This window comes from Capricornis sumatraensis, chromosome 3 (assembly GCF_032405125.1).
Source record: "Capricornis sumatraensis isolate serow.1 chromosome 3, serow.2, whole genome shotgun sequence".
Classification (NCBI taxonomy): domain Eukaryota; kingdom Metazoa; phylum Chordata; class Mammalia; order Artiodactyla; family Bovidae; genus Capricornis; species Capricornis sumatraensis.
In genome coordinates, this window is record NC_091071.1 from 173,399,137 (window position 1) to 173,426,905 (window position 27,769).

Consider the following 27,769-nt stretch of genomic DNA (forward strand, 5'->3'; position numbering starts at 1 on the left):
CTTTCTTTCTCTATCTCCCTCTCCCTCTTTTTTTCAGGCTGATCCCTTGGAGCATAGGGGCTCCCTGCGTTCACTTATCTGCCTGGGTTTCTAAGACCTGAATGGGAAGCCGTTCTGCGTCTTCACTCCCTCGGGAGACCGGGAGGGCACCTGTGGCCTGCGTGAAGAGGGCAAACTTGTTGTCTCGGAGTTTTATTGGCTTTCTATGTAAACCAAGAAACATCAGCCTCTTTCTCTCCTCTATTTTCTTATCTTCAACATTCTTTCCTTCTCTCTCTCTAAATCAATCGCCAATGCCGTTTCTCCTTCGGGTTTCCCTGGATCCTGCGGAGGCTGGACCCCGGCGGACATTACTTGTCCAGTAGTCATGTATAGATGTGAGAGTTGGACTGTAAAGAAAGCTGAGCGCCAAAGAACTGATGCTTTCCAATTGTGGTGCTGGAAAAGACTCTTGAGAGTCCCTTGGACTACAAGGAGATCCAACCCATCCGTCCTAAAGGAGATCAGTCCTGGGTGTTCATTGGAAGGACTGATGTTGAAGCTGAAACTACAATACTTTGGCCACCTGATGCGAAGAACTGACTCATTGGAAAAGACGCTGATGCTGGGAAAGATTGAAGGCAGGAGAAGGGGACGACAGAGGAGATGGTTGGATGGCATCACCGACTCACTGGACATAAGTTTGAGTAAACTCCGGGAGTTGGCCATGGACAGGGAGGCCTGGCATGCTGCAGTCCATGGGGTCGCAAAGAGTCGGACACGACTGAGCGCCTGAACAGCAACAACAAACAGCTCCCAACAGTAAGGTCAACGTGGACCCCGCTCAGTTCTCTGCACACACCGTAACTTTAACACACACACCCCGCCCACGATTTCACCCGGCAGTGAATTCTCTTCTGAAGTGTTTAGTCACTGGTCACCTGAGCGGCATCAACGCCTCCCTGCCTCTTTCTCCCTTTGAGCGCCAGAGCGGTGGCAGGGACCGCCCGCCCACCGTGAGGAAAGACTCCCCGTAGCCAAGCAGCCCGGGTTGCCCCACCCCCTTTTCCCTTCCGAGCCAATTAGGAGCTAGGGGGGGCGTGACCGCTCGCTCCGCACCTGCGCGTTAAGAGGAGGGCGGAGAGGCATCGAGGCAGCCGTGCCGCATCCCGTGATGAGGTCGCGGGTGGTGGGCGCCGGGCTCTTGTTTCTGCTGCAGCTGGTGCTGGTGCTCGGAGCGGTGCGGCCCCCGGGCTGCACCGACCCTCGGCGCTGCACCGACCCTCCGCGCCGCTACACCCCGGACTGGCCGAGTCTGGACTCCCGGCCGCTGCCGGCCTGGTTCGATGAAGCCAAATTCGGGGTGTTCGTACACTGGGGCGTGTTCTCGGTGCCCGCCTGGGGCAGCGAGTGGTTCTGGTGGCACTGGCAGGGCGCGAAGCTGCCACAGTACGAGAACTTCATGAAAGAGAACTACCCGCCCAATTTCAGCTACGCCGACTTCGGGCCAAGGTTCACGGCGCACTTCTTCCACCCCGACAGCTGGGCTGACCTCTTCAAGGCCGCCGGGGCCAAGTGAGTGAGGCCGCCGCACCGGGAGGGCCTTAGGCTGGTGGGAATCGAGCGGGGTGGGGGCAGGGAGGAGGCGAGATTTGCCGGTTCACACAGATGTCCCTGTGACCTCAGATGTCGGGGGTACTCTGTTTTGCCTCCCGAAAGATGCAGAATTGTATGTGTCACGCCAGATCGTAAGCTTGAGGATTAGAAGGAAATAAAGGTTTCAGGTTGGTGGTGGACTTGGAAAGACCTGAATATGGGGGAGGATTGAGCTAAGTGATACCTAGTCAGTCCCCTGCGGGTCAGCAAGACAATCAAGGTTCCAGGATTTTAACCAGACGTCGGGAGTCTGATCCTAGTTCAGCTGTGAACTTGAACAGGGCCTTTTACCTCCCTACCGCCTCCTTCCGTGGCTGTACCCAGGAATTGTGTTGTTCTTTCAGCTTTAATATGTCCCAGAGGGAGGGAAGTTCTGATGCCCGGTGTATTTGGGCAATAATATAGACTCTGCCGTCTGCCCTTCTCGATGCCTTGCATGTAGAGAGCGCTCATGAAACTGTTTTGAGAACTGTTGCAGCTTGCATGTGAATGGTTCAGAGAACTGACAGTGTAGAGCTTGGATGGGGGGAGGCAAGGACTCCCAAGGCTGTTGAAGGCTGCGGCTGGCCCTGAAGGAGTGATCCTTGAAGGCAGGATGTTGCAGGTATTAAGTCAGGGAATGGTGACCCTCAGCTTCAAGGATGAGCTTGGCAGCTGAGCAAGCAGTGGTTTGGAGGAGGGTAAGAATGAAGGCCAGGTAGGTTTTCCAGCCTCTGGCTTAGGGCAGTCTTCCACTGTTGTCTTGTCTCAGACGACTTCCAGCTTTTAGTTTCTCTTGGACTTTAAGTCCTCATGTACTAAAGAGAAATTACAACTGATATTTAGTGTTTGCAGTTAAAGGCATGGGAATATAAGGCCTGACAAAACAGAGGAGGAGTTCACTGTCTTTCAGAAGCCTTAGAAATCCATAATTTTCAAATGAAGAAGTTAAAATCTGGGAGACTTTCCTTTGTCTAGGACAAGTGCCCTTACTATGGCCAAGATGACTGGCCCAGATAGAGAAAGGGAACTAATGGCCTAGACTCCAGATCCCATGACCCTGAGATGAAGGTTCTTTCCACTACACCAGGGGTCTGTAACCATGACCAGAGGGATTGGTCCTCTGCCTGTTTTTTGTAAGTTTCTTGAGAAGGATTTTTACATTTTCAAAAACCTGTTTTTAAAGAGTAGAAGAAGGATATACCACAGAAAGGACTGTGGTCCACAGAGCCTGAAATACTGTCTAGCCCTTAAAATCCTGAGTTCCCCACATCAGCCGGGGATTAAATTATCACGTTGGGCACCAACTGTTTTTTTTGCCATAAAAGTAAATGAAATGTTGAGTGATTTGGTTGTTATTTCAACACTTGCCTTTTCTCCCCTTTTTATTTTGGCCTTTAGTCATCTCTGTAAATTGATATGGGCTTGATAAACATCTTACTTTTCTGTCATCTGCTTTTAGTAGAGATTTCCTTCTCCTTTAGGGCAAAGCCTTTTTTTTTTTTTTTAAATTATTAACATTAATACACAGAAGGGCTCAAGAACTGGAGAGCCAGTGCATACATATTTTCCCTTCCCTATTCCTTTCTTCCTTCTTTCCTTCCTAGTCTCCTGCTTGTCTGGGAACTAAGGACTGTGGCTTCCTCAAATTTGCTTTCATTCCTGGAACAATACCCAAGGGGTGTTGTGACTGAAGCAATTCCCTGGGTATCACTAATATAGTCACTCATACAAGTTCAGTTCACCCTTGAACACACAGGTTTGAACTTCATGGGTCCACTTATGTGCAAGTTTTTTCCAAAATTTTGGGAGATTTGTTATAATTTGAAAAAACTCAACAGAAATATCAAAAATTAAGAAAAGAGTATGTCACGAATGCATAAAATGTATAGATACTAGTTTATTTTACCATTTCTGTGTGTCTGCTCAGTCACTCAGTCGTGTCTGACTCTTTGGGACCCCATGGACTGTAGCCCACCAGGCCTTCTGTCTCTTAGGCCTCCTGCATTAGCAGGTGGGCTCTTTACCAGTAGCGCCACCTGGGAAGCCCATATTAAATCATAAAGTGCATTAAATTAATCACAGTACATACTGTACCTCTGTCATAATTTTGTAGCCACCTCCTATTGGTGTCCTGTTGGTGAGCTCAACTGTCATGTCCACTTAAAACACCAAGTGATGCTAATCTTCACATGAGCACTCATCCCCCTGGTAAATTAACTATCGCAGTAAAAAGTCATCTCTCATGTTCTCAAGTATCTTTCATCTTGTTTAGTGCAATATCATAAGCCTTGAATAGCACCATGACACCCATCCAAAGCTCCCCTAGTGATGCCAGAAGTGCTCCCAAGAAGCGGAGAAACTTAACATTACAAGAAAAAGTTGAATTGCTTGATATGTCCTGTAGATTCAGGTCTGCAGCTGCGGTTGTTCACTGCCCGTCCAACATAAATGAATCCAGCATAAAAAATGAACCAAAAAACGAAAAAAGCTGTCATTGCAACTATGCCATAAGGCATGAAAACCCTTGCACTTATTGCAAAATATCTTTTTATCTCTTATTGAAAATGCAGCTTTGATGTGGGTGCAGGATTGCTACAAGAACGGTGTACATAAAGACACTAAAATGATTCAAGAAAAAGTGAAGTCGTCACATGACAACTTAAAAGGAAGGTGAAGGATCTAAAGCTGGAGAATTTAATGCCAACAAAGGATGGTTTGATAATTTTCTAAAGAGGTTTGGCTTTTTAAATGTCAAGATAATGGGAGAAGCGGTTACTACCAACCAGGAGATGAGTTCCCAGAGGCCACTGAGAAGATCATTGAGGAGAAAGGATTTCTGCTTATGCAGTGTTTGCTTTTTTTTCCTTTTGTGTTTTGGTGGCTCCAGGTGGCATGCGAGATCTTAGTTGGCCAACCAGGGATTGAACCTGTGTCCTCTGCAGTAGAAGTGCAGAGTCTTAACCACTTTCCCACCAGGGAAACCCCTGAGCAGGTTTCTAATACAGATTAAAGTGGGCCATCCAGTGGAGGAGAAATGCCTCCAAGAACATTTATTAGTGAGGAAGAGAAGTTATCACCAGGATTTAAGTCAGGAGGGGACTGGCTAACTCTACTGTTTGGTGTAAATGCAATCAGGTTTATACTGGAGTGGGTTGCCATTTCCTTCTCCAGGGGATCTTCCTGACCCAGGAATCGAACCCGGGTCTCCCACACTGTAGGCAGGTACACTTTTACCATCTGAGCCACCCGGGAAGTCAATCCTTTTCTATAAACCTACTAATCAATGAGCCTTGAAGGGAAAAGATGATACAAACTGCCAGTCTTTTGGTTGTAAAACAAGTAGGCCTGGACAACAAAGACCCTTTTTTCTGGATTGGTTCCATCACTGCTTTGTCCCTGAAGTCAGGAAGTACCTTGCCAGTAAGAAACTGCCTTTTAAAGTTCTTTTAATATTGGACAATGCCCTGGCCACCCAGAACCCCAAGAGTTCAACAGCAAAGACATTGAAGTGGTCTACCCCAAACACAACATCTTTAATTCAACCTGTATATCTAGGGGTCATAAGGATCTTTTCTTTTTTTATTAATTGATTGATTGATTTGGTTGCATTGGGTCCTAGTTGTAGCGGGTGAACTCTCCAGCTGTGGCATGCAGGCTTTGTTGCTCCAGGGCATGTGGGATCTTAGTTCTCTGACCAGGGATCAAACCTGCATCCCCTGCATTGCACAGCAGATTCTTAACCACGGGACCACCAGGGAAATCCCCATAGTGGACTTTAAGGATCTTTAAGGCTCATTACACATGGCGCTTGATGGAAAGGGTTGCCAGCACAATGGAAGAGAACCCCGATATAGACAGCATCATGAAAGTCTGGAAGGATTACACCATTGAAGATGCCATTGTTGTTATAGAAAAAACCATCAAGCCCAAAACAATAAAATTCCTGCCAGAGAAAACTGTGTCCAGATGTTGTGCATGACTTCACAGGATTTACAGCAGAGCCAACTAAGGAGGTCATGAAAGAGATGTGGCTATGGCGGGGGCGGGGGAGGGGGGAAGAAGGGGGGAGGTGCAGGGTTTCAAGATAGGGATCTTGGAAAAATTCAGGAGCTGGTGACCTCGCACTTGAGGAATCAGCATAAGACAGTTTGATGGAGATAAGTGCTTCTGAATAAGTCCCAGACAATGAGGGAGAAGACATAGAAGAAGCAGTGCCAGAGAACAGATTGACATTAGACAGCCTGGCAGAAGGATTCTGATTATTCCGGACAGCTTTTGACTTCTTTTACCATATTGACCCTTCTGTGATATGATATGAAACTAAAGCAAACCATGGAAGGATTGGTATCATATTTGTCATTGTTTTGTCATTAAGTCGTGTCCAACTCTTTTGCAACCCCATGGACTGTAGCCCAGGCTTCTCTGTCCATGGAATTCTCCAGGCAAGAGTACTGGAGTGGGTTGCCATTTCCTTCTCCAGGGGATCTTCCTGACCCAGGGATTGAACTTGCATCTCCTGCACTGGCAAGCGAGTTCTAACAGTCAGACAGAAATATATGAGATATTTCCGTAACGTTACCCTGAATACCCACCTCTCCTGCCTCCTGTCCCCCTCCTTTTCCTCTGCCACCCCTGAGATGGCAAGACCAACCCCTCCCCTTCCTCCTCAGGAGACTCATCGTGAATACCTTTATGATGACCCACTTCCACTTAATGAACAGTAAATAATCCTTATGGCATACAGTTAATAAACCTATCTGTTGTGTAAGTGTATAAGTGTCTTCATGAGATCTGAGAACTGAATGGCAGAACTGTATGAAACGTTTTGTGTCATTATCATTGCCATCACCACCTAAGTGTCCATCTGTAGAACATCACACGCAAGATTGGCATGGAAGTAAGTAGCCAGTCCTTACGTAAGCAGAAAGTAAGCAATATTTCATATAAAATTAACAATATCTTCTTACTTTTTAGAAACTTTGCTTTCAAAGAATTATATTACCATACAGTATGCACCACCTTCCAGTCCCCTCTCATAATTAAATAACTATGTATCAGACTGTTAGGGAAATTAAAATGGAGGTAGTCTTGTTCAGCCTTCAGAAGCAAGACAGCAGGCCTCTGACCGACTTCTCACCTTGCCTGGACCCCGCCTGGATGACTTGTCTGCCTGTAAGCACACCAGTTGTTACCAGCAAGTCAGGCAGCACCTTGGATAAGAGAGGATCTTGGAATTTCCTGAGCCTCTGGAGGTCTGGAAAATCTTGTGACTCACAAGGTGAAACAAACAGCGTTGTAAAAGTTAAAGGAAAACCAGAGCTGCATGCAAACTGATGATGATATCAGTTTGTGTCCTGGGGTTTTAAGCAGGAGCCCCCAAACCTGCAATTTGAAGTCTCATGGTGGAGTGGACCCACTGCCTGGGACCCTTCTCCCAACTGGGCCTCCAGATTGCTATTACTCGGGACTTTGCAGTTCTGTTCAAGTCTGGATATAGGTTGGTGGCCCATTTTGGTGATATGCACACTGTTACTTCTGTTATTTCGGTTTTTTTTAACAAATCCTTCAAACCTAAAACAAAATTAAAACTTTCAGCAAAACTCAACCGATGTATGAAACAGGGTGCTCAGGGCTGGTGCACTGGGTTGATCCTGAGGGGTGGGATGGGGAGGGAGGTGGGAGGGGACTTCAGGATGAGGAACGCATGTACACCCATGGCTGATTCATGTCAATGTGTGCCAAACACCACTACAATATTGTAAAGTAATTAGCCTCCAATTAAAAAAAAACAAAACTCAACCTATCATCACATTCAAGTGACTTTTTAAAAAATGTAACAATGTTTCCAATCCCATATTTTGAATATGAGTATAATACCATATGCCATAAAACATTTATAATGATTCATTCATCAGTGTATAAGCTATGCTATCATGAAGCCATCATATTGATTGCACTAGGCTACTAGAAAGCAATCATGTTGCTGTTTCTTCATTATCAATGAATGAATCATTATAACTACAAATAAACATGAATTGCTTTTTCACATTAGCTTCCCAGCTTTGATTTTTAGTGTTAGTAACAACTATAACATCTGCAGTGTTTTGTATCATGTAAGACAATATTGCTGTAGATACTGACAGGTGGTTCATCTTGTAAACAGACAGTGTAAACTTATGGTATCAATAAATACAGTACTATGCCCAATCTCCAACTAACAAAACATTGTAAGGCAACTAACTATACTCCAATAAAATAAAAAAATAAATGCGGTGCAGTACTATAATGCATTTTCTCTTCCTTATGATTTTCTTAACATTTTCTTTTCTCTAGCTTACATCATTGTACAAATACAGCAGATTATACATATAACATACAAAATGGGTGTTAATCGACAATTTATGTTTTCGGTAAGCCTTCCAGTCAAGAGTAGGCTATTAGTAGTTTAGGGCGAAGTCAAGAGTTACACGTGGATTTCCTTCTGCACAGGGGTCAGCAGACACCTGCTAACCACCCCCTAACCACCATGTTGTTCAAGGGTCAGCTGTACATTTCCTGTAGTTGAGTTCCCTCAACCATTTTAAAAGCCTCAGGCGTGCCAGGTAAGTTGGTGCTCGTGGCCCGCTGCCCACTTCCTTTGCTCATACGGTTTCAATGTCCACAGGTATGTAGTCCTGACGACAAAGCATCACGAAGGCTATACAAACTGGCCAAGCCCTGTGTCTTGGAACTGGAACTCTAAGGATGTGGGGCCCCATCGTGATTTGGTTGGTGAGTTGGGAACAGCCATCCGGAGGAGGTGCGTGTCCACGGACAGTCACCCCATCATCGCTTTTGATCTAACCACCCAGTACCCCGTGCCTTCCCTACTCTTCTGTGTTTTCTAAGTTTGCACTTAACTGGTACATGGGAGGGCTTCTGGCCCTGAATTGGCAGTGTTTGAACCTTGGCAGTTTCCATGTGACCAGAAGTGACAGCATCAGAGAAGTGCACGGCCGTCTCTGGTTAGGTGAAGGATACCCAGCATAGACCACAGCGCTGCACTTGTGCTCTTCAAAGGATTCTTTCTGGGAAGCCGTCCAACCTAGGGCCTTTTCCAGTGTCTGGTGGAGGCCAGGGTTGTGTCTCATCTTTGTGTCCTCCTTAGCTGTCAACCCAGAGCTTTGTAGGCTTTCATGGAAGGTTTAGAAGGGCGGTAAATCAGGAGAGAGCTGAAGAGGGCAGTTAAAGCAACAAAAAGGGGGGCAAGGCATCACTCGTGATTCTGGGTGATATTTTCTCATATCTGCCCATTAAGAGGTAACTTCCCAAGGTCAAAGAGCTGGGAAGGGGCAGAAGTGGGATTCGAACCCAGGTGCTCTGATTTTGGACCCTATTGCTCTGAGTATATTTGCCTGTAAGGAAGAAAAGTGGTATTTGTGTCATGCCCACTCAGCTCTATTGTGATTTGGCAAACTTGAAGTCCTGTTTAAGGGGTAGACCAGCTAATTATTTGTATAAATAAAGTTTGATTGGAATACAGTTGTGTTCATTCACTTAGGGATTGATTCTGGCTACTTTCAAGCTCTAATTGCAGAGTTGGGGTAGACATAGCAAGGCCTGCTGCTGCTGCTGCTAAGTCACTTCAGTCGTGTCCAACTCTGTGCGACCCCATAGACAGCAGCCCACTAGGCTACCCCGTCCCTGGGATTCTCCAGGCAAGAACACTGGAGTGGGTTGCCATTTCCTTCTCCAATGCATGAAAGTGAAAAGTGAAAGTGAAGTCGCTCAGTCGTGTCCGACTCTTCACGACCCCATGGACTGCAGCCTACCAGGCTCCTCCGTCCATGGGATTTTCCAGGCAAGAGTACTGGAGTGGGGTGCCATCACCTTCTCCGATAGCAAGGCCTACAAAGCCTCAAAGTTATCTGGTCATTTAAGAAAGCATTTGCTGACTTATGTCACCTGTGAAACATTCAGGTTCCCAATGCTGTGCTCTGCTAATAATAGTCCTGCTGTAAAAGTCTGAGACATTGATTAGATCTGAATTCTAAGAGCCTTGATTTTCACCTTCTCTGTATCTAGTTAGTCACTGAATCACATGATGAAATTCTTAACTTCAATTCTTTCTGCTTTATCTTTGCCATTGCAAATGTTATGGTTACTTCTTGTATTATAGCATTTCCAAAACACTCACTCTTCTTAATTCACAAGTTTAATTGTGTATGAAAATAGGTAAATTTAACCATATTTTGTTTCAGGTATACTAAAAACTATTAGTAAATCTTATATGAAACAATAAACCTATATTCATTAATTTCAACTGCACAGAAAATGGTACTAGTGATTCTTTCTGAGTGATGAGATTTTGGATATTCTTGGTATTTGTCTCTATTTTCCAGTATCTCTTCAATATGTATTATGATTAACAGAAAACATTTTTAATAGTACTATAAGTTATTGAGAAAATTGACTTAAAAGACAGAAAATGGCTTAAATAACATTTTGGTGTTAAGATAATTTATGTATAAAGATAATTTGTTATCTGCTAAGTCGATTCAGTCATGTCCAACTCTTTGTGACTCCATGGACTGTAGCCCACCGGGCTCCTCTGTCCATGGAATTCTCCAGGCAAGAGTATTGGAGTGGATTGCCATGCCCTCCTCCAGGGGATCTTCCTGACCCAGGGATAGAACCTGTCTCTCTTGTGTCTCCTGCATTGGTAGATGAGTTTTTTACCACTAGCGCCACCTGGGAAGCCTAATTTGTTATTCGTATCATCAAAAACAAAGTAAGCCAATCATTTTGCTTAAGTGAATGATAAGAGATAATTTAAGGAACTGGCTGTGGGTCCTGACCCCTGTATGCCCTATGGGTAAATTTCACTGAGATGTAAAAATTCTGGCAACTGATTTTTCTTAAAATATTTTTTCTTTGCTTAATGACAGTTGCTGTCCTGTTTTTCTGTTTCAGGGACATACGCTATGGACTATATCATTCACTTTTAGAATGGTTCCATCCTCTCTACCTACGTGATAAGGAAAATGGCTTCAAAACACAGTCCTTCGTCCATGCAAAAACAATGCCAGAGCTCTATGACCTTGTTAACAGGTACAAAACAGAAACTGTTTTAGCCTTATGACTTTCATCAGTGACATCTGAGCTGCTTATACTGTTGAGGGGAAAGGGGTAGGGGTGGGATATGAAAAAACTCTAGAAGACATCAAAACAGTAATGAGTAATCATTGTGTTAAGACAAAGTATATTTTTTCTTTTTGCTTTTCAAAACTTCCGTGGTATGGTCATGCTGCTCTTATAAACTGCAACAGAACTGAGGATGGTAGTAAGTCAAAACCTCAGGTAGCTCCTTCCATACCACTTTCTGTCAGGAGCTTGGAGAAGGGCAACATGGTCTAATGGACCCTATAGAGGGTTTGGCGTCTGGCAGATTCGTAGTGGAATCCTGGCTCTTTTCCCCTCAAGCATTTTTTTGGCTGTGCCACGCAGCTTGTGAAAAGGATGGCTTAAAACTCAACATTCACAGAACTAAGATCATGGCATCTGGTTCCATCACTTCATGGCATATAGATGGGGAAAAAATGAAAACAGTGACAGACTTTATTTTCTTGGGCTCCAAAATCACTGCAGGTGGTGACTGCAGCCATGAATTTAAAAGACATTTGCTCCTTGGAAGAAAAATTATGACACACCTAGACAGCATATTAAAAAGCAGAGACATTACTTTGCCAACAAAAGTCCATCTAGTCAAAGCTATGGTTTTTCCAGTAGTCGTGTGGATGTGAGAGTTGGACTGTAAAGAAGGCATACCAAAGAATTGATGCCTTCGAATTGTGGTGCTGGAGAAGACTCTTGAGAGTGCTTTGGACAGCAAGGAGATCAAACCAGTCAATCCTAAAGGAAATCAACCCTGAATATTCACTGGAAGGACAGATGCTGAAGCTCCAATACTTTGGCCACCTGTTACAAAGAGATGACTCATTGGAAGACCCTGATGCTGGGAAAGATTGAGGGCAAAAGGAAAATGGGGCGACAGAGGGTGAGATGGTTGGATGGCATCACCAGCTCAATAGATATGAGTTTGAGCAAACTCCAAGAGACAGTGAAGGACAGGGAAGCCTGGTGTGCTGCAGTCCATGGAGTCGTAAAGAATCAGACATGACTTAGCCACTGAACAACAACAATGACCCCAACAGCAGTGCAGCTGGTGGGATCTTAGTTCCCTGACCAGGGATCGAGGGATCAAAGCCAGGCCTTCAGTAGTGAGAGCACAGAGTCCTAACCACTGGGCAGCCAGGGAACTCCCTTACAAGCCTTAAACAGGTTACTCGTCTGAGCCTCAGATTCTCACTCTGTAAAGTGACAATAATGCCTTCTAAGTAGGGCTCAGCATAATATATGAAGAAGTTTCTATCGCTATGCCTGGTACAGAATCATAGTGGCATTATCATTCTTAATTATCCTTAAAAATGATAACTTTTACTTTGGGGTTTGTCCCTGGTCTTCACCATGTTTTATTCTGCATTTGCCCTTCTTGCTCCTGGGGACTCTTAGGAGGATGGTGGACCTTTAAAGATTAAGAGGCAGCCGTCTGTGCTTGGACACTCAACTGTAGACCAAAAGACGAACAAACTCCTTGCACCCAGATGACTGCTGTAAGGAGACAGGACAGTTGTAAGAAACCGACCAGCACCAGCTTCAAGTCAGAAATCCAGTTCTTTTTTTCTTACTGACTGTATAACCTCGAACAAACTACTTAATCTTTCGATAGCTCAGTTTCTTTACCTGTTTATACATCACAGGGTGTTGTGGGAATGAATGAGGTTAACGAGTATAAAGTGCCTGCTACAATTTTTCGTACACAGTAAAACACACACCATCTGTGTTTCTCTCGCCTCTTAGGCAGCCTTTTTCTTGGACTCAACTTGGATTAGCTAACAGGCAGATTTACATATGGGTTCCTGCTCCTATTACTTACCAGTTTTGCACCTAAAACAAAGTTTCTGAGCAATACATTCTTGCTTTCTTAAGTGGGACTAACACTGCTTACCTTAGAGGTATAAATACACATACTCACAGGGCTCAGAGTAGTAATATGAGAAAGATGCAACTGTGGCTCAAGTGAATTCAGTAGATTTTTATGATCAAAGCTCTGGGTAGTTGTCCCCCTAAATGCATTTGATGGAACAGTACGAGCTGTTAACACATCTTAAAAGCAGAAGCCGTAATCCTGTAGTTCTGGAGCACCACTCTTTTCATTGGAATCAGTTTCTGGAAGGAAACCAAATTGTATACACACTGATTAAAGCTTTGCTTTTTAATCTAAGACATTTTAAAAAAAGATTGGGAAGAAATATACCAAAATGCTGTGTATTAAACTGTGGTTGTGTTAGCTCAGGGGTGGGTGTGTGTGTGGTCATTTTCATCTCTTTAGTTTTCCATTTTCTCTGTACCATGGTACTTTCAAAATAGGAGGAAATTAATGTTTAAATATGTGTGGCAAAGATAGATCTGTCAGACTTGACTGTGACTGGATTCAGATAATAAACTTTGTTGTAATCGTGTGTCTCTCAGGTATAAACCTGACTTGATTTGGTCTGATGGAGAGTGGGAATGTCCTGATACTTACTGGAACTCTACAGGTTTTCTTGCTTGGCTCTACAATGATAGCCCAGTTAAGGTATGTGATTATATGACTTCCCTCTTATTTATCTGTTAGGATAGAACACAATGTGAGGAGCCAAGATCTGGAGTAATAACCGTAATGACAACAATGTCACAACAGTGACAATAATAAATACTAATCTCAGGACTTCCCTGGGGATCCAGTGGTGAAGACTGCCTTCACCTTCCAATACAAGCGGTCAGGTTTGATCCCTGGTCAGAGAGCTAAGATCCCACATGTCTTGAGGCTAAAAAGCCAACACATAAAACCAGAAACAATATTGTAACAAATTCAATAAGGACTTTAAGTGTAACTCAATAAATAAATAGCAGTATTGATATGGGTGTGGTAGGGATGAGGGAACTTAATGGATCTTAAAGGTTTCTCCTTTAATTCTTTTTTTTGCCCCTTCCTTTTTCTTTCTTTAAGCTTTTCTTCCTTAAAGATTTCTTTTTCTCCTTTAATTCTTGATTTTTACAAGCTAGTTTCCAAGCTTCTTAAATTTAAGTAGTAGGATAGAAATAGTATAAAGAAGCCCTAGACCACTGTAAAGAAAATAAACTGTTAAGCAAACAGACATTGTAAATAAGAGAACCACCCAAAAAATTAATAGATAAAGCTTATTAAATGATAGGAATAAAATGTGAGAATCTATGACCTCAGCTACTCAATGTTTTGGGGTTTTTTTGCTACTCTGTGTTGACTGTGTAGTTTAACTCATATGGGGAAATTTCTTTTCCCTGAGATCCAAATTCTAAGGAAGTTAGAAGGAAACTTCGCCTACCTTATCCTCTCCCTCATAACCAACCTTGGAGAAGGAACTGACAACCCACTCCAGTGTTCTTGGCTGGAGAATCCCAGGGACGGGGGAGCCTGGTGGGCTGCCGTCTATGGGGTCGCACAGAGTCGGACACGACTGAAGCGACTTAGCAGCAGCAGCATAACCAACCTACTACGCTGCACAATAGCTGCCCATTCATAGTTCACATTTCAAGACACAAAGTAGCAAAAGTCTTAATCTTCACCGTAGAAAATTTCAAAAATCTTACAGATTCTAGCTTTGTTGCGAATTTTAAAGAAAAATCTAAGACCAGTTTAAACTCAGCCATCTGGGTAGGTTCCTAAACCTCTTAGGATGTCACTGGCTAACTATTGCTAAATTCAGAAAAGGGGGAAGAAAGATCGTGTGTGACAAATGGAAGCAAATTCAGATTGGTGTTTTGGAACTTTCGGGCCGCATGGGGACCTCTAGTGGCGAGGTCTGGTGGTTCTTCCCCGGTGGTTCCCCGGCTGGGGCGGCTTAGGTGTGGATCCTCGGGTGGGACACCGCAGACCATGTTCTACCCACTCTTGTCCTGCGTGCTTTCTCACGCGTTAGGAAAGAGGGTTGTCATATACTCATATTAGGAAATGACTTTTAGGAGAAGTAGACAGACCCTGATCCTTACCCCTCTGCTGTCTGTAATTCCCTCTCCTGCAGAGAGGTCTTCTCTGGGAGGTCACACCTTCCCCACCACCCTATCTAACATCGCAGCATGCCTCCATCAGTGCTGTCTGTCTTTCCTTGCCTTACCTTTCTCTTAAACACTTACCTGGCCTAACATATTTCAGATACCATTTACCTCGTTGCTATCTGTCTCCCTCACTGTAGTATCACCTTTGTGAGGGTAAGAATTGGGGTCTGTTCACTCCTATGTCCCCAACTCCAGGAACAGTCCTTGGCCCAGTTAGACACAGAGTAAATACTGGTGGAATGTAAACTAAATCCGGCTCCTGGCAATTTATATTCTTTCCTGAAAGAAGCAAGAAACACTCCTGAACTGGTGTTTCAGTGAAGTCCCTAACGCTGATGTGAGGTCACATCATAATTGTCCAGGTATATGTTTCCAGCTAATCGCTGCTGGATCTCTGAGGGCAAGAACTATGGCTTGTTTACTCTGGATACCCCAGTATGAGCCTCATAGTAGTATTAAATGTTGACATTAAGTTACTCCATGTAAAGATTTCTCGAAGTTCAGCAAAACCTTGAGGGAAGGAAAAGAACGTTTGATTACTGACTTTGCCTTACTTAGGTAAAGAAAGTCAGGGTGATATAGTGAAAAGCATCCTGGGCTGGGTTCGAGTACCAGATTCATAGTCCCAGCTTTCAGAAACTCTGCCTGGGAATGTGATCTCAGGCAGGCCTCCTCTTCTACATTTCTCTTCTGATAGAATAAGTGGTTTACTAGATAATCTAAACAGGCCCTTCCAGTTCTGACATTACATGTTGCTAGACTGGGGTTAACTGCAAATAACGTTTGGAGTTGGATATTTCTTTGTTGTGAAGGGACAGTTCTCTGTGTTGTAAGATGTTTATGATTTTTTTTTTTTTTTTTTGCCCACACCATGCAACCCTGCGGGATCTTAGTTCCCAGACCAGGGATCAAACCCCCACCCCCTAGCAGTGTAAGTGGGGATTCTTAACTGCTGGATGGCCAGGGGATTCCTTTGTAATGTGTTTAGAAGAATCCTTGGTCTCCGCCCACTAGAAGGCAGTAGCACCACCCCGAGTTGTGACCACCAAAGATCGTCTCTAGATTTTGCCCTTTAAGTCTCCCCCAGGTGAGAACCACTGTGCTTGACTGAGTCTGCTCCTTGCTTCCAAACAGGCACCTAACTTATCAAACTGAGTTAGATAGTTTTACCTCCGATGACCTCAGTACTCCTTCCTCCTTTAGGATGAGGTCGTAGTAAATGACCGATGGGGTCAGAACTGTTCCTGTCACCATGGAGGATACTACAACTGTAAAGATAAATTCCAGCCAGAGACCTTGCCACATCACAAGTGGGAGATGTGCACCTCCATAGACCAGCGGTCCTGGGGCTACCGGCGAGACATGGAGATGGCTGACATTGCAAGCGCATCCACCATCATTTCGGTAAGAGGTAGTTATTTGTTAACTGCAGTCCCAGGCTGCCTTCTAACTAAGAGTGGTGGAAGCACTCTGGGTAGACATATGGGCCCTGAGAACCCGTCTGGGTTATTGAACATACTCATAACACTTGTCCTAAGGAGACAGGTCTAATTACTGAAGAGTTCTGTACAGAAGTGTTCTCCCCAGGATTATTTTCCGATTGACATTGGGCTGTTTCAGTTCCTGGCAACCATAAAGGAATAATGCGGTAGATTTGGGGATTTTCCTTAACCATGAAAATGTTTCTGAACGTAATATGGATTAATGCTTACAGGGTGGATGAAAGGACAAGTTATGCAGTATCACAACTATGTAGAATAAACTGCACAAGAAAAAGACCAGAAGGAAACATCAAAGTTAATGGGGTGGTGTCTTTGGGGTACTCTAACAGAACCTCCTTTTTAAAATTTTCTGTATGTAGCCTTAATTTTTCTGGACTGCCTTGAAGTGCTACTGTATGGGGTCACAATAAACACACACACACATATGCATCCCACCCCAGAAATCTGAAAGACTTTATCTCTTTACAGTGTGTTTTCCTGAAGGGGCAACATACACATTTATATAGCCCAGGGTATTCTGAAATTCATCAGATTTCTTCCACACCTCCCCGCCCCCCCGCCCCACCCCACCCCACCCTGAGTCTCCATAGCACCTGCTCTGAATCTCTCATCTCTGTATTCTCTCTGGCTGGCTCCACAGAATCCTTTCAAGGCCAAGTGCTTTGTTTTCAGCTCCCTGGCTGACAGTCTGTGCTTGATATATGACACTTCCCCCTGCATGTAGCACTGTGGCAGGTGCCAGCTCACGGGTAAGAGCCCATGATCACTCCCTGGAATCTGAGTTAATATATCTCTCAACCCTGTAGCAGAATTTTTCAATTTTCTCATGTAAGCCTATCCTGCTATGAAAATGACAAAAATATATTGTCCTTTCCAAAAGAGAGAGGATATTCACAAAACACAGGGAGAACAGCCTAGATTCTTCTTCTTCCCTCCATCTGTGTGTTTTAAGCATTCAGCCAGGCTTGGCATTCAGAACTGGGATTTCCTTGTTTTCTGCTCCCACCAGCAACTGGTTCAGACAGTAAGTTTGGGAGGCAACTATCTTCTCAACATTGGACCAACCAAAGACGGACTGATTGTTCCCATCTTCCAAGAAAGGCTACTTGCTGTTGGGAAGTGGCTGAGCATCAATGGAGAGGCTATCTATGCCTCCAAACCATGGAGAGTACAATCTGAGAACTCCTCTGTGTGGTGAGTCTGGTCTTCTGTTACAGGTGGGAACAGGGGTGGCCCCTCCTGAGCTGGCAACCCCTTGGATCCACAGTGGTCACAAGCCAGGCTTCAGACTCATCTGGAGGAAACACAAAAGCTGTTCTGTGTTATTAAATGTGTGCCCAGGTTTATGTTTTAGGCCCCAGGGTATCTTTGACTAGTGAGGGAGGTGGGTAGGCTTAGTGAAGAAAGAAGGAGCTGCAAAGTATCAATTTGCTCAACCCCTAAACACAGGCATAGCTAATATTTGTACAGCACCCACATGTGGTAGACTCCATCCTAAATTCTGTCTCCTCATTTAGTCCCCTCAGCAATCTCACTGAGTGGATAATGTCACTATCCCTAGGTTACAAGGAGAAAGCAGGTCCAGGGCAGTAATCATTGGCCCAGAATCATGAAGCTACTAAGTGAAGAAGGCATGATTCATACTTGGAATTGTGGATCTAGTTATTTGATCTCAGGCTTCAGGGTTTTTTTTTAATTTTCAACTGCAAAATGGGGTGATGATACCTAACTTCCTAGAGCGTGAGGATTAAATAAGCTAACGTATGTAAAGCACCCAGCAGAGTGCCAGGTACATACTAACTGCTCGATGAAAGACCTCTGCAAATGTGATATCACAGAGCTGAGGGCTTTGCATCAGGAGAAACACATTCAGGGTTCTGTTTTGGGTGAGTTTCTGTTTAGTGATTTTTTTCACCCTCTTCTATAAGCATGGGCTTCCCTGGTGGCTCAGATGGTAAAGAATCTGCCCACATTGAGGGAGACCCAGGTTCGATCCCTGGGTCGGGAAGATCCCCAGGAGAAGGGAATGGCTACCCACTCAAGTATTCTTGCCTGAAGAATTCCGTAGACAGAGGAGCCTGGCGGGCTACAGTGTATGGGGTCACAAAGAGTTGGACACACCGAGTGACTAACACTTTCACTTTCTCTAAGCATAGTGAAACCTCAGAACAACAGATTTGTCTTGGGAATTTCCCTGGCAGTCCAAAGGATATAACTAGATGCTTTCACTGCCATGGGCCTTGGTTTGATCCCTGATCGGGGAACTAAAGATCCCCAAAACCACATGGGATGACCAAAAATTTAAAAGTTTAAAAAGGAATTCAAATTTGTCTTCATTGCATGTCTTGCCCTTGTTATACCCTCAGATGTTTTCATATGGATTTAAAGATAAAGAAAGATATGAATAATGAGGAAGATGGCTTCAGTATGTGTCACTAATATAAGAGTTAAAAAAATGTTTTAAGAAAACTTAGAACCCCATACAGAGAAGAAAGGGAAGATACCACCCAGAAAGAGTCTTCCAGGGCTACATAATTTCCACAGAGCTTAACCGTGGGTGCTGTGTTTAGCCGCTCAGTTGTGTCCGACTCCGCGACCCCATGGACTGTAGCCCGCCAGGCTCCTCTGTCCATGGGATTCTCCAGACAAGAATTCTGGAGTGGGTTGCCATGCTCTCCTCCAGGGGATCTTCCCAACCCAGGGATCGAACCCAGGTCTCCTGCATTGCAGACGGATTCTTTACTGTCTCGGCCACCAGGGAAGCCCAAACCTAAATTGGTATCAAGTTATTTGCTTGCTAGTAGCAGTGACAGACTGAAGGTCTTGGAATTGGTAGATAATTGAAAGGGGAATGTATAAAGTCACGTGGCAGGATAATAAGCCAGGTATCTTTGACAACGATGTTTCTTTTTTCCCAGGTATACCTCTAAAGGATTAGCTGTTTATGCCATTGTACTGCACTGGCCAGAATATGGAATCTTAAGGCTTATATCCCCTATAGCTACTTCAGCTACAGAGGTAAAGAGCCTCCGTCAGTCCTGTCGGAGATGTAGCCCTTTGTAAAGGAATTGGGGGGCCTTCTCTGATCCTTCCTTCCTTCCCCAGATCTCTCCTGTTTCCCTTCTGGGCTGTCTTCCCCTTCCTGGCCCAGCGTAGTTGTTTGCCACCATATTCAGGTCATATTCTGTGCTCATCAATGCATTCGTGTTTTTTCCATTCCTTTTTGCTTTCTGCAGGTAACAATGCTGGGAATCCAAAACGATCTGAAGTGGTCCCCAAATCCAGATAAAGGTCTCCTCGTGTTCCTGCCCGAGTTACCACCCTCTGCTCTTCCAACTGAGTTTGCTTGGACCATAAAGCTGACAGGAGTGAAGTGATCATTGGAGTTCAAGAAGAAAGGGACACCGCCTGCACTTTGATTTTCCTCTTTTATCGCCATCTTTATAATAAACGACTCTTCTCTACTCCGAAATCCCTTTTCCAACACATTTTAATAAATGGAACAGATGATGTTACACTGATGTCTCACAGGATCAAAGATCTGAGCTCCAGTGCTAGCATCTCTCTCTCTGATCAATAGAAGAGACTGAACGGTTAAGCTCAGCCATTCCTAACACTGGGAATTACCTGCAATGGAAACTTCCCTCCATCCTCTCTTTCATAACTTGATTGCTTATTCAGATGACTTCAAGAATAAGCCAAGTCGTCCCATTGCCTATGGGAGGTGCTGAAAAGGATTTGGCAGACCCCACTATATGCTATTTATTTAGCATCAGCTGTCACCAGCTACCCCCATCTGCCCCCAAAAGCAGGAGAGCCTCGAGGAGAAGGAAAATGCTTCCAAGGCTGCTAATAGTAAGCTTTTTAGAAGTTTCCCAAGCAAGCTAAGAGCTCTGACATTCAGTCTGTTTACAGGGATTCTATGAAGAAAATGAATGTGATTCTGCCTTTCTTTAATACAGTCAAATAAATAAATTTGTATGTCAAATCATTTTCTACTAAAAAGCACATTGTAGCTTTCTTCTTCCAGTTTCTGTATGGACTGCTTATAGCCGTATGTTTCTGTTTAAAAAGGAAAAAGAAAAGTAGAAGTTGGGCACCTGCCAAGTCTCCTTAATGCCGAGCAAGAACGTAATCCCTTTGGTTCTTCTGTTCCTCACTTCTAGTCCCATTCTTGTGAGTTGACCAGGTGGCATCGGTGGTAAAGAACCCACCTGCCAATGCAGGAGATGTGCGAGACGCAGGTGTGACCCCTGGGTTGGGAAGATGCCCTGGAGAAGGGATTGGCTACCCACTCCAGTATTTTTGGACTTCCCTAGTGACTCAGATGGTAAAGAATCCGCCGGGAATGCGGGAGACCTGGGCTTGATCCCTGAGTTGGAAAGATCCTCTGGAGGAGGGCATGGCAACCCACTCCAGTATACTTGTCTGAAGAATCCCATGGACAGAGGAGCCTGGTGGGCTACAGTCCATTGGGTCGCAAAGAGTCGGACATGACTGAGCAACTAAACACGGCACAGCACTTAACACGTGCGTGCATCCACTCAGTCTCTTTAATTGTTGTAGATCTAATAGTTTTCTCTCTTTTATTTACAAGATGTATTTGGAAATCCTTAGCCTATATTTACAGAAAATCTGTTTTTCTCAAGCATATATGAAACATTTACAGATGTGACTACCAAAGAAGCAATATCATAAGGATTATATCATATGTCTGCAACATAATTAAAGGACCATAAAAACGTGAAGGAAAAACTAATATGTTAAGAAATTTTAAAACACTTTTAAATACTTATTGATAAAGAAAGCACAAGAAAATTAGAAAGCACTTAGAAAAATAATGGAAATGCTATGCATTGAAACTTGTGAAATGTAGCTTTTGAGAAAAATTGCTTTAGGGAGGGTTCCAGGAAGATGGAGAAGAGGAAGCACCAAGAATCTCTTTCCCACCTAGAAAACAATTGCACTGGCAGAATCTGTCTGATGTAACTATTTGGAAACTCTGGAGGCTACTGAAGGCTTGCAACTTCCAGAGCAATACATGGATGGTAAATTATGGTTAATTCCGGTCAGTTTCAGCTGCCCATCCCTCATCCCTAATCAATGAGTACACAGCTGTGCATGTGTTCCTGGAACAAGTTGCATATAGTCTATGAGTTCAAGGTGGGCAAAAGGACTGTGTCGTCCAAATGTCAGGGATTTGTGCTTTTTTTGATGGAGGGGGGTGCGATTTGTGCTCTTGACTGCTGCTTTTGATCACAGAGGTACAGGCGAGAGGTGGACAAACCATTGTTGTACCTTCCCCATTGTTGCAAACCCCTCCTCCAATAGTAAAGTAACTCACAGTGGACTTACAGGGCTGGTGCTCATTCCCCACCCCCAGTTCATTTTTTCCCCCTTCTGGGAGCTAGACATTAAAGGTTAGGAAATCCAACAACTGCTTATATGGGAGATATTAGAAAGTGACCATGTCTGCCCGTGGAAAGAGCCGGGAAAGGCCTGAGAAGACCTTAAGTTTACACCTTTGGCTTATCCTTGGCACAGAGACAACCTACAACAATCAAAAAGGGGGAAAAGGCAATGAACAAAAACAGTAACGAAAACAACAAAATAGCAAACCTGGGGAAGGAGGAGAATATGGATTTCCAGAGTTGCCACATTGTTAGATTCAAATGTCCATTTTTCAGCAACAACAAAAATCAGGAGACATACAAAGAAACATGAAGGTGTGACCCATTCAAAAGAAAAAAGTAAATCAACAGAGACTTGCTGGAAAAAACCTGATGGCAGATACACCAGACAAAGACTTAAAAAGAACTGTTTTTAAAATGCTCAAATCACTAAAGGAAAATGCAGAGAAAGTAAAGAAAATGATGTATGTGTGAAATGAATACATCAGTAAAAGGAACATGTAACAAAAATTCTGGAGCTGAAAAGTAAAGTACTGAAATGAAACTTTCACTAAAGGGATTCAAGGGCAGATTTGATCAGGCAGACGAAAGAACAGCAGTAGGACAGTGGAAATTACTGAGTCTGAGGAACAGAAACAAAAAAGATAGAAAAAAAAATACCATCTATTTGGCCATGGATTAGTCTCAATAGATTTTTTAAATATACATTTTTCAGAGTATCTTCTATGAGTCTGAGGAACAGAAACAAAAAAGATAGAAAAAAAAAATACCATCTATTTGGCCATGGATTAGTCTCAATAGATTTTTTAAATATACATTTTTCAGAGTATCTTCTATGACCACGACTAAAAGAAATTGTGGGGCTTCCCAGGTGGCTCAGTGACACAGAATCTGTTGGCCAGTGCTGGAGCCACAGGAAACTTGGGTTCAATCCCTGTGAGGGGAAGATCCCCTGAAGGAGGAAATGGCAACCAACCCCAGTATTCTTGCCTAGAAAATTCCATGGACAGAGGAGCCTGGTGGGCCACAGTCCATAGGGTCACAAAGAGTCGGACACGACTGAGTGACTAAGCACGCACGAAAATGAAGTTCAGTATTAATAACAGGAAAAACTGAAAAATTCACAAAATTGTGGAAATGAAATAATGTAACTCTATCAAAGAGATCACAAAGAAAATTAGCAAATACTTAGACATGAATGAAAACAAAAACAACATACCAAAACTTACGGGACCCAGAAAAAGCAGTGCTGAGTAGGAAATTTGTTGGTATAAACACATTCCAAAAAAAGAAGAAGAAGGATTTCAAATCAAGAGCCTAACTGTAGAACGGAAGGAAACAGAAAAACAACAAACAAAAACCAGTTAGCAGAAAGAAGGAAACAAAGATTAGAGCAGAGATAAACAAAGTAAAAAATATAAAAACAATAGAGAAAATCAACACAACCAGAAATTAATTCTTTTTAAAGAAATCAAATATTAATCTTGTAGCCATGTGTACTAAGACTTGGTGAAGACCCAAATTACTAAAATTAGAAATGAAAGTGGGGACATTACTACCAATTCTACAGAAGAATTATAAGAACTATGAATAACTGAATGCCAGCAAATAGGATAACCTGGATGAATGTGGACAAATTCCTAGAAACACAAAATCTACCAAGACTAAATAATGAAGAAATAGAAAAATATGAACCTTTAAGTTGTAAACCAGGAGTGAGATGGGGTGCCAAGTACCACTGTTAATATTCAGTGTTGTTTGGGTTGGAAGGTCCCAACAGATGCAGTAAAATAAGAAAAAAACAAAAAACAGAGATCTAAGAATCAGAAAAAATGAAACCACACAGTCATTGTTTTTGGACGATGTGATTGTTCACATAGCAAACTTCAAAGGATATATACAAATAAATCTTTAGAATTAGGTAAATTCTCTGGTGATCCAGTGTTTAGGACTTGTCGCTTTCACTCTGGGGACCCAGGTTCTACCCCTGATAGGGGAACTAAGATCCCACAAGCTGTGTTCAGTTCAGTTCAGTCACTCAGCTGTGTCCAACTCTTTGCGACCTCATGGACCACAGCACACCAGGCCTCCCTGTCCATCACCAACTCCCAGAGTTTACTCAAACTCATGTCCATTGAGTTGGTGATGGCATCCAACCATCTCATCCTCTGTCGTCCCCTTCTCCTCCTGCCTTCAATCTTTCCCAGCATCAGGGTCTTTTCAAATGAGTCAGTTCTTTGCATCAGGTGGCCAAATTATTGGAGTTTCAGCTTCAGCATCAGTCCTTCCAATGAATATTCAGGACTGATTTCCTTTAGGATGGAGAGGTTGGATCTCCTTGCAGTCCAAGGGACTCTCAAGAGTCTTCTCCAACACCACAGTTCAAAAGCATCAATTCTTCGGCACTCAGCTTTCTTTACAGTCCAACTCCCACATCCATACATGACTACTGGATTTTTCGTTTGGGGTTTTCCATAGCTTTGACTAGACGGACCTCTGTTGGCAAAGTAACGTCTCTGCTTTTTAATATGCTGTCTAGGTTGGTCGTAACTTTGCTTCCAAGGAGCAAGCATCTTTTAATTTCATGGCTGCAGTCACCATCTGCAGTGATTTTGGAGCCCCCCAAAAATAGTCTCTCACTGTTTCCCATCTATTTTCCATGAAGTGATGGGACCAGATGCCATGATCTTAGTTTTCTGAATGTTGAGTTTTAAGTCAACTTTATCACTTTCCTCTTTCACTTTCATCAAGAGGCTCTTTAGTTCTTTTTACTTTCTGCCATAAGGGTGGTGTCACTTGCATATCTGAGATATTGATATTTCTCCAGGCAATCTTGATTCCATCTTGTGCTTCATCCAGCCCAGCGTTTCTCATGATGTACTCTGCATATAAGTTAAATAAGCAGGGTGACAATATACAGCTTTGATGTAGCCCTTTCCTGATTGGGAACCAAGCTATGGGATGTGGCCAAAAAAAAGTGATTAGAATGAATAAGATACTTCAGTAGATCATTGGTTCCATCAGTAAAAAACAATTGCACATCTACAGTACAAAAACTAGAAAACAATGAAAAATATCTGTTTACCTTAACAGATACAAAGTATTACCTAAAACAAAATTTACAAAAGTTGTGCAAGAGACTCAACAGCCGGAACTCCAACTTTGGCCTCTTAAGTTTCCAACCACCATTTTCCTAGGTAGATAATGGAGGGGCAACAAGATGGCTCCAGGTGGCCCCTGGGACCTTTTGGACTCTTTGGCACCATGGTCTCCCTGACGGTATGGAAGGTCCCCAGTAAACCATGATGAGAGAATCTGAGAACAGATCCAATTCCTAGCAAAGTCACGGCCACAGGTGTGTCCTCGACTTGTAAATTTTTCAGTAGATACTGAACCTCTGGAATGCTTGGGGGAGCATGATTCCAGGATGATTCTAATGATGATGAATAGACCCAAATTCTTAAAAATTTCATCCCAAAGAAGGGTTCCAACTCTGTCTTCAGTACTGCATGCAATGTGATGGGTAAATCTGAGATGTTGGACTTGATTCCAGGATAGTTCCAATGGAGACCAGAAGATCCAACTCCACACCAACTTGAGCTCCAGACTGTGTCTCCAACTCTAGATCGCATCTCCCCCTCACCCCGCCATTTTTTAAAAACATACATTCTGGATCTTAATTGCAACATGCAGGATCTTTTTTTTTTTCTTTTGCAGCATATGTGATCTTTACAGAATGTGGGATCTAGTTCCCTGACCAAGAATCAAACCAGGCTCCCTGCATTGGGAACTTGGAGTCTTAGCCACTGGACCACCAGGGAAATCCCTAGATAAATCCTAAAGTCTGGAGTAAATCCACGCTGTAGGACAGGATTCCAGATTTCAGAAATGGTTACAACAGAGATGAGTAGATCCAACTTCTTACAAAATAGAGACCTGAGGTGTGCTGTTTCCTTTCAGCGGAAGAGCTCAGGGGAGAGTCACAGGCCAGGATGGTTTGCTATGCAACCACATGGATGGACCTCCTTACAAAATGGAGGCTCAAGGTGTGTTCCCAGCTCTTAAACTTTCCAGACTGTGTCAGATGTCCTTAATAAGTCCACTATGGAGGATCCTTCTCAGTGGAGAGGAGTCAGTTGAACTCCTTGGGTCTGTCTTCAATTCAAACATCTCAAATAATTCAGTGCTGAGATCACCAGGCCAGGCCAGGCCAGGACAGTTTGCAGCAAAGAATGAATTGAACCCCTTACAAGATTGTGGCCCAAGACATGTCTGGAGGCCAGTTCCTCTGGGAGGCCAGTTCCTCCCTTCTGCCATCTAGTCCTAAACTGACAAATAATTTTTTCACTGTGTTTATCTTAGAAAGCTGATAAAAGTGACCCCCACAGCCTGTTAATGGGCTGGGAATATTCTGATAGTAGGTAACCCTGCCATGGTGGCCGCCAAGGGACATGCAGTGCAGCTGGTCAAGGAACTAAGGTCCCACGTGCTGCACAACCAAAAATAATGAAATAATGTTTTATATAATTGGAAGCATACAATATTTGTCCTTTGGAATCTTATTTGTTTCACTTAGCATAATATTACAAGATTTACCCATGTTGTAGCATGTATCAAAATTTTATTCCTTTTTAAGTTTGAATAACCTATACTATAAAGAATCCGCCTGCAATATGGGAGCCTTGGGTTCAGTCCCTGGGTTAGGAAGATCCTCCAGAGGAGGGCAATGCAACTCAATCCAATATTCTTGCCTGGAAAATCTCCATGGAGAGAGGAGCCTGGCAGGCTACAGTTCATGGGGTCGCAAAGAGTTAGACAAGACTGAAGCTACTTAGCACTCATTCAGCACACGCAACATTCTGTTATACGTATACACCACATTTTCTTTATCCATCCATCAGTTTTTATCTGTTTGTTTTTGGCTGCACTGGGTCTTCGTTGCTGTGTGCAGGCTTTCTCTAGTGGCAGCAAGTGGGGGCTGCTCTCTAGCTGCAGTCTGTGGACGTCTCACCGTGCTGGCTTCTCTTGTTGAGGAGCACAGACCCCAGTGCCCATGGCCTTCAGTGGTCGTGGTGTGCCGGCGTCCAGCCCCGGCGGATCCAGTGAATTTGAAGTTGGGGACGGCGTCGGCGTCCTTGGAAAAATACGTATTTAATTACAGAGATATAGAGAGATTAGAAACGGATAGTGTAGCAGGAAAATTAGTGGAGAAAAAGAGGCTGAATCACTTGGTTTACGTGGAATAGCATCCACGCCCCAGATGGGAATTCAGCCAGAAAAACGGGGAGCAAGAAAGAAACGACACGGGGGAAATCAGTCTTTCTGGAAACTGATCCGATTTCTTTATTTTGGGGTTTGCTTATATACCTTTTGTTACATATAGGGATGAATACAGAGTCACGTGGGGGTCAGCAGTCCTGACCTTTATCAAAATCAGGTGCTTCACATAAAAAGGTCTTAGGGATATTACATCATCTTCTGGCCATGAGACCTGCTGACATTTTATGATCCTTTCTTTCTGATAACCAAAAACTTATTTTTCCAAGGGTGTTTTTTCTTAAACCAGGCACCACCCTCCAAATAAAGTTGCATTCCTATAGGATGAGGGTGTAGTGAGTTACAATCAAGAAAGGAATTTATTTAACCCAAGGTTAACATGATTAATCTTAAAGGTTAATACTTATTTCTCCTATATGCTTAAAGGTTAATGCTTATTTCTCCTATATGCTAGTTATATTCATTATAAGGGCAGGGAACATGGAGATTTAGCAGCAAACATCAACCCAACAAATGAAAATCCTTTCACCAATGTTCCCCTTAAGATCTATTTAGTCTTAAGATAGTGATAAAGTTACATTTTTACATAGCAAGGACACAGTGATTTATAACAAAGTACAGTGATCTATTACAAAAGAGAAAATTCATTAACTCAAAAAGTCTAGTATTGCTAACATCAAAAACTACTATATTTCCTTTTCTATATTCCAAATACATTGATTAATATATTCCTAGGTGCCTAAGGATATGGAGGCCTGGCGGCAATCATTGACTCAATGATGAGAA

At 43.4% G+C, this 27,769-nt stretch overlaps 1 protein-coding gene across 2 annotated transcripts; it reads left to right on the plus strand.

Annotated features, from left to right (window-relative positions):
* The first annotated feature begins 1,132 nt into the window (after positions 1–1,132).
* FUCA1 (alpha-L-fucosidase 1) lies at positions 1,133–20,257 on the plus strand. Of its 2 annotated transcripts, XM_068968713.1 has the most exons (8): positions 1,133–1,554; positions 8,282–8,416; positions 10,570–10,707; positions 13,189–13,294; positions 15,997–16,197; positions 17,305–17,489; positions 19,214–19,313; positions 19,532–20,257. In XM_068968713.1, exons 1-8 carry the CDS (start codon positions 1,154–1,156, stop codon positions 19,670–19,672), a joined length of 1,407 nt encoding a protein of 468 aa, XP_068824814.1. In that variant the 5' UTR covers positions 1,133–1,153; the 3' UTR covers positions 19,673–20,257. The 2 variants fall into 2 exon arrangements, with proteins under 2 accessions (XP_068824814.1, XP_068824815.1); XM_068968714.1 differs by lacking the exons at positions 8,282–8,416; positions 10,570–10,707.
* The last annotated feature ends 7,512 nt before the right edge of the window (positions 20,258–27,769 follow it).

Excerpts from the sequence above, each read along its gene's own strand:
- FUCA1 (XM_068968713.1), top strand. The coding sequence starts at position 1,154 with ATGAGGTCGCGGGTGGTGGGCGCCGGGCTCTTGTTTCTGCTGCAGCTG. Across the intron at positions 13,295-15,996 it reads ACAATGATAGCCCAGTTAAG|GATGAGGTCGTAGTAAATGA; the intron begins GTATGTGATTAT and ends TTCCTCCTTTAG. Across the intron at positions 19,314-19,531 it reads TAGCTACTTCAGCTACAGAG|GTAACAATGCTGGGAATCCA; the intron begins GTAAAGAGCCTC and ends TGCTTTCTGCAG.